At 51.0% G+C, this 7,378-nt stretch overlaps 1 protein-coding gene across 1 annotated transcript in view; it reads left to right on the top strand.

The window, feature by feature from the left end:
- The first annotated feature begins 5,809 nt into the window (after positions 1-5,809).
- The window catches only part of Ntsr2 (neurotensin receptor 2), an 8,105-nt gene continuing 6,536 nt past the window's right edge, over positions 5,810-7,378 (top strand). Inside the window, 1 exon segment of the mRNA XM_005366532.3 lies at positions 5,810-6,475. Within this exon segment, the coding sequence (XP_005366589.2) occupies positions 5,852-6,475 (624 nt within the window). The 5' untranslated portion in view covers positions 5,810-5,851.

Here is a 7,378-nt window from a genome sequence, read left to right as displayed (position 1 = left end):
GGCTTGCAATGGTCTTAGACACGGTGGGAACTATGCTGAGCATGGAGGCTATGATTTCCCACCAAGTATACATTGTTGCACCCAGGAAGGAGGAGCTTCAAGAGCTGGCCTTGAGTCAAGAAGTTACAGAGCAGATCTGGTGACTTAAGGGACAGAGCCCTTAAGCTGATTCTTGTATTCCCACACGTCCTGGATTCTGTTGGGCTCAGGTGGACCGAAGTTAGTTGCCAGGAGGGAGGCTTAGCAAGACCGATTCTGGGCACGGCTGGGGTGAGAGGCCACATGGGAGGCAGGGCACCTATAGAGCAGAGTCAAGGATAGGGCTTCAGAATATCGTCCCTGAGTGCATTGATGGGTGAGGGAAAACAGAGAGGAGCAAGTTAGCTAGGGTTGGTTGCCCAGCTCAGCTAGACGCTATTGCTGGCAAGATGGCTATGCCACGGCCACCATATGCCACGGTCAAAGGACATAGAGACACGAAGCTGGATCTGAGCAGGACGCCTCCCCACTGCTAACTCGCCCTCATAGTAAGGACAGTGTCGTGTAGGCTGCTGGGGGTGGGGAATGCTATCGAACTGTTTTCCTTAGCTGGGGTCTCTGCATGCAACACTTCCGACTGGTCAGGCAAGACGTGCAGTGGTGTGTAATGCCATGGCTGTTATGGAGGTAACCAATTGCTGTCTGATAGGATTTGAAGCCCACTCCATGGGAAGGAATTCACATCTGGTCCTATCAGTCTAGTCAAAAGCCCACGGCAGGGGAGGCCATAGACCCTGGCATTAAAAGCTATTCCTTCTAAATAATTACATTTACACCCAGGTTTGGACAGAGACGCTTCTCTTTGCAGTGGGCAGTGGTCAATGCAGAGACTCATAACTGGTCAGAACGGTAAGAAGGAGTGAACAAGAAAGCCCAGCCATAAGCAGGACAACCTTATCAACCTTGCTAAGACTCCTGAGACAACACAGATAAAGGGGCAGAAGAAATGTAAACACAGGAGGAAGTGGTGGCATGGGGAAGAGCTCATGAGCCCCCCCCCCCAGGATTAATAGGCAGTTATTGGTTGCTGGGGAAGAGGGAGATAATTTCTTCAATGGTGTATTCATAGCAAGGTATCCATGCTCCAGGAAACAATCCCAACAAAACTCATTGAGTAGTAGGAAAACAGAAGGGAGGGTCAATGGAAAGAGGAGGGAGTCACTGGGAGAGATGACGAGGATAACAGAGGTGAATACAACCCAGGTGAATGACACACATGTATAAAAGTATCATAATGAAATCTACTATCGTGTGCAATTAAAATATGCTAATAAAAAGACAAAAGACACACCTTTAATCCCAACACTTCGGAGGCAGAGGCAAGAGGAAGGAACTCTGTGAGTTCAAGGCCAGCCTGGTCTACAAACTGAGTTCAGCCAGGGCTACTACACAGAGACACCCTGACTTGAAATAGCAAACAAAGAAAAAAAAAACAAAAAAAAAGGAAAGAAAGAAAAGAAAAAGAAAAAAGACAGAAAAAGAGTCAGCAAAGGACAGTGAGTAGCAGAAACTGCAGCCTGCCTCAGTTTCCCCTGTGCTTTACCCCCTCCCCTTTTGCTCTGCTCCCTGGTCTTGCACACGACTGTGTATGGTTCACATAGCGTCCCTGTAAGATCCCACACAGAAAACAAGCTGGAAGAGCTGCCTCAGTGGCAAAGCAGGACAGGCGAGTTCAGAGACAGGGCTGGCTATGCAGTCACTGCATCTGTAAGGTCAGGTTGGTGCTCACCCACTGAGCTCTGATACGAACCACTCAGCCACCCAGCGGGGACACCCTTGGCCTCCCTTACTCTGGGGAGGATGGGTGTGCACAGCTCAGAACAGGCACCCCCCACTCTGACACCGACTAGTGCCCACATCCGGATGCCCTGAGAGGATCTTAAGTGCAAGAGAGAAAATGTCAATGTCCCAGGACACTTCCACCAGCCTGGGTCACCAAGGCCCTTACTATTTTTAACTCGCCCTGTCAAGATATTTTAAGAACCTTATGAGTGACAGGTGATAAGATTGTGCGGCGCTATACCTGTCAGGTTCAGCGCTGGCCCGATGGAAGCACCCCACCACGCATGCAGCATACGTGTCCACACACACTGCACCGTAAGGAAGGCACAGTGGGCTGCGTCTTGGCCACTGTCCTGGTGCGCCAAGCCTAGCCCATGAGTTTTCACACACGCTGGCAGCGTGCTAGGACAGACAAATAGCTCGGTGATGTGTGTCTTGCTGCTGGGTCAGATAGCTGGGAACACTCACTGGTTGGACATGACGCCAAGGATGGGGACGTGACCGTGGGTGAGCTCGAAGCTTGGGTTCAGTTCAGCAGAAGTTCAGCACGGGATGGGGGAAGCCACAGCTGGAAGCAGGCCAGCTCTTGAACGCTGCCCCTAGAAGCTGCCAGGACCTAGGGGGACTCACTCCACCTCCAACAGCCTTCTTTTTCCCATCTGGGAAAACGAGGATCAAAACAGCCCCTCCCACGCATGTACAGTGGCACAGACCTGTAATGGAGAGACCATGACAAGAAGATCACTAGTTCAAAACCAACCTGAGCTGCGGTGAGCTCAAGACCAGTCCCGCAACTTAATGGGATCCTGCAAAAAAAAAAAAAAAAAAAAAAAAAATTCTTTCTAGAGATTTTGGGGAGACTTGAGGCCACTTCAGAAAGGTCTTATTGTGATCCTTGGATCCTGCAAAAAAAAAAAAAAAAAAAAAAAAAAATTCTTTCTAGAGATTTTGGGGAGACTTGAGGCCACTTCAGAAAGGTCTTATTGTGATCCTTGTACATTGTAACCTCTGGAAAATAGAAATAAGACAATCCTTTTCCTCCACAGCAACTTTGGCATTAGGGACACCATGGCAGAGATGCAGAAACAGCGCGCATGCGCATGTTTATGTGGGCACATGTCTATAGGGTACACATGTACACACATGTGTGGAAGCCAGTCTAGTGTCTTTCCTCAGACACCATTCCCCATTTTTTTCAGAGACAGGGTCTCTCAGTGCCTGAAGCTCACCAAGTGGGCCGGGCCAGCTAGCTGGAAGCCTTCAGGGACCCTCTTAGCCCAGCTCCATAGCCCTGGGATTGCAAGTGTATGCCATGGCACTTTGCTTCCTCACATGGGTGTTAGAGATTAAACTCGAGTCCTCACGCTCATTGGGCAAGAGTGTCCCTTATTTGGCAGTTAGAATGTGCCAAGGAGGGCTGTTATCGGCGAGACTCTGTCTCACTATCCCACCAGCACTGGGACCCCTCAGGACAGGCTCTCTGTCCTCAGCCCTAAAAAGCTCAGGCTTATTTTTGACATTATCAGTTGCTGGAGGCTCTAACGTTTTATAATAGCACACGGAAGTTCCCCCCATTCCCTCAGTGATCAGGCCAGGACCTCAAGAGACATCCCTTGCAGATCCCAGCTGTCAGGAGCCCACAGGATGCCACCCTTCTCCTGGCCACCTCATTCACATCTGCGAGCTGCCCGCAAGCTCTCAGATCCTTTGCTGACGTGACTTCACCCTTCTCACGCCTAACACCATGGCCAAGGCCTCTCCTCCATCCCAGAATGCTTTTCTCCTTCTGACCCTTGCGGTCAGAGCTTGGACTGAGGTCATTCCGGGAGCCACACTCTCTTCTTATACATATCGTCTCCAGGGGTTGTCTGTTATTTAGGCCTCACCTCATAACCGCCACAGCAGCCTTTCGGGATGAGGTCCAGACTTAACCCCCATTCGACATCGTAAAACAGCAAACTGACACACAAAGTTTTCAAAGCCTATTTCCAAATTCAGAAATATTTCATGGGTGACGATTACATGTAGTGTTTGATCTGAGTCACTAGGATGGTCCTCGTAGCAGAAGTGTAGTTAGTTGGCAGCTTCGATGGGTTAAGCCATGTTCGTTTTGTTTAATATAGACATTAACAATAAGTAACCTATCAAGATGCGCTTGTGTTTGTACTGAGCAAATCTAAGGTATTTGTTACTTTCATTGTTGCCATGATAATGTACCTGATGGGAGCAACTCAAAGGAGGAAGGGTTGGTTTGGGTTTCTGGCCTGGAATGTTGTCCTTCTCTGTGTCTGCTTACCCATCTCTGTGATGTCGGTGGTGATTTGACCCTTGACCTGGTTTCTTTGACTGTCCTAAGAACGGTCATTACTTTTTCAGTACGTTCAGCTTTTTGCACTCAGGACAGAATGAGTTCTGAACTCGCAACACACTGGGTAGGGCACTGGACTCCCACACCAGTGCTTCTGTGGATGGCAGTCGTCAGTGACAAACCTACGGGATTGTGTAGGTTAGCCTTGCATCCCTGTGGCAAAGTACCTCAGAGAAATAGTGAGGTAGCTAACAACCATCTGTAACTCGCTCTGCAGACTGAGCTGACCTCGAACTAACAGAGATCCACCTGTCTCTGCCTCCCAAGGGTTGGGATTGAAGGTGAGTTCAACACTACACCAGGCTGAAAACCTTTCTTCTAAAACAAAACGAAACAAAAATTTAAATAACTTTTTAAAATGTGTGAAACATGGCCTTGTGAACCCTGACAAACATGAATTCTTGTTTGTTAGTTCTCCAGCCACAGAACCCATCAAGCACTGACAGGCAGCCTGGCCCATTTTGTTCAGTTTCCTTCCTCTGGACCGCTCTGATTTCCAGTGAGAAGGAGGCCCATCCTTTGCAGGGCCCAGGGCCGAGAAAGTTAAGAGAACCCTTTACTCCAAAATTTCAAAGAATTTCAAGATGTCAACAGGAGCACTAACTCGGCTCTTAAGCAGGGATCCCCCAAAAGATGACAGACCACACACTCAGAAGTCAGGCCGCACATGCTGGTGGCTCCTATCATTTCTTAACTGAAGCCATGGGATAATTCCTTGTCTCTCAGAAGTCAGGCCGCACATGCTGGTGGCTCCTATCATTTCTTAACTGAAGCCATGGGATAATTCCTTGTCTCTTTCCCAATCTCAAAAGCATTCCCGTGTAGGAGCAGAATGAAAAGTAAATTTGTATTATCTCCGTTTCATTGTGGCTATGGTCGTATATCCAGAGGAAGACTGCACTGCTTGTCACTGGGCCATAAAACCTGTGGTAGAAAAAAAACAACAAAACAAATGAAAAACATCAGGAGGCCAGGGTGTTGATCTAATTCTGTTCCCAGGAGATACGAGGCCTCTAGAAAGTCTTCCAACTCCAAAGTTCTCTTTCCTTCACGGGCTTAAAAATGAGCTCAGTAAAACGTTTTTAAACAGGCTTAGCACACATTGAAGTGAGATCCTCAAGGAGTGGGATAGTATGAGATGGGGAGGGTCTGGGCACCGGCCACCTTATTATCTTGGCAAAGTTGCCAGTGCCTGGCCAAGCCTTCCCTGGTCTCTTTCTGACTGCGCACAGTGATGACAACAGAGAGAGGTACAAAGCTCAAATTCCATGTCTCTCTGTCTGTCTGTCTGCACCGTAGCTTGGACACCGGTGTGCCTAGACATTCTTTTTAATCCGCGGAGAAATTCTGCATCACGGGTGGTATTTTAAAATTGAAAATGGGCAAGGGCACAGAGGGGTTTAAAAACTTGCCCATGGGTCACACAGCTGATGAGTGATGCTATCCAGGCATACCCCCACAAAGAACCCCCTTTTTCCATCAACACATCCTTTTCTGGATAGAGCCGAGTGGAAGAGGGTTTCAAGTCTGATGCTACTCTGGAACTCCCTTCAGGGGCGTGTCCTCCCAGCTCTGGAGGTTCCCAGGAAGGAGGTTCACCGGGCAGCTAGCCCAGGCTCTGGGCAGTGAGAGGGAGGGAGCCCAGGCCACCGCGAGACAGTGATGGAGACCAGCAGCCCGCGGCCCCCAAGGCCCAGCCCCAGCGCAGGGTTGAGCCTGGACGCACGGCTGGGCGTGGACACGCGCCTCTGGGCGAAGGTATTGTTCACCGCGCTCTACTCGCTCATCTTCGCGCTGGGCACGGCGGGCAATGCGCTGTCCGTGCACGTGGTGCTGAAGGCACGGGCCGGTCGCCCCGGACGCCTGCGCTACCACGTGCTCAGCCTGGCGCTGTCGGCGCTGTTGCTGCTACTGGTCAGCGTTCCCATGGAACTCTACAACTTCGTGTGGTCCCACTACCCCTGGGTCTTCGGCGATCTGGGCTGTCGTGGCTACTACTTCGTGCGGGAGCTGTGCGCCTATGCCACGGTGCTGAGCGTAGCCAGCCTGAGCGCAGAGCGCTGCCTGGCTGTGTGCCAGCCGCTGCGTGCCCGCCGCCTGCTCACTCCGCGCCGCACCCGCCGCCTGCTGTCCCTGGTTTGGGTCGCCTCACTGGGCCTTGCCCTGCCCATGGCGGTGATCATGGGACAGAAGCACGAAGTGGAGGGGGCCAATGGGGAGCCCGAGCCCTCCTCGCGTGTGTGCATGGTAATGGTGAGCCGCGCCACACTCCAGGTCTTCATCCAGGTAAGGGGGACCCACATTTGAAGGGGAGAACCTACTCCCTAAAGTTGTCCTCTGTCCTACACACACACACACACACACACACACACACACACCTTTATTTTTTTCAAGGAACCATAAGGTGAGCCCGTGAAATGCATATTTTTTTTGTCCCATTAGACTCTGCACCTATTCCACTCCAAACCATGTAGCTCTGGAGTGGGCCTCCCAGAAATCGGGGGTGGGGGGGTGGGGGGGTAGGAGGGAGTGGGAGGCGTTTTTCTGTTCCTGTCTTCTGGGAGCTGATGGGGTTTCTGGCCTCATTTCCTGCCCCTTCCTGTCCCATGAGAATCCCCCCACTCTGCCCTTGCACCTTGCACTGCTATTTTCCCTAGTTCTGCCTGGCCTCTCTCTCTCTCTCTGGCATTTAGTTCGATAAGTCTTCCTTTGCTCCCTCCCTCCCCAACCCTTCTTAACCCCAGAAGTGAGCCTCTGTCCGAAAGGGGAAGGCTCCCAAGACCTCTCCTCTCCTGCCCTCTCCCCTAGTCTGTGATCCACTCCCAGCGATTTGCAGTGCTTTTTTGAAAGCAAGTCTTACCTTCCCAAGTACTTGGTCCAGTGGTCCTTGTAACCCAGGGCCCTCTGAGATTTCCCTTCACTGTTCAAATGAGCCTGAGTGGAACACACACTGATGTAGTGAGAGACACTAACGCAGCCACTCCAGCATCCTTCCCAGACACACTGGTGTAGTGAGAGACACCAACGCAGCCACTCCAGCGTCCTTCCCAGACACACTGGTGTAGTGAGAAACACCAAAGCAGCCACTCCAGCATCCTTCCCAGACACACTGGTGTAGTGAGAGACACCAAAGCAGCCACTCCAGCGTCCTTCCCAGACACACTGGTGTAGTGAGAGACACCAAAGCAG

The sequence above is a fragment of the Microtus ochrogaster genome, unplaced genomic scaffold (genome assembly GCF_000317375.1).
Source record: "Microtus ochrogaster isolate Prairie Vole_2 unplaced genomic scaffold, MicOch1.0 UNK10, whole genome shotgun sequence".
Classification (NCBI taxonomy): domain Eukaryota; kingdom Metazoa; phylum Chordata; class Mammalia; order Rodentia; family Cricetidae; genus Microtus; species Microtus ochrogaster.
This window is presented reverse-complemented; position numbering and strand designations above follow the sequence as displayed.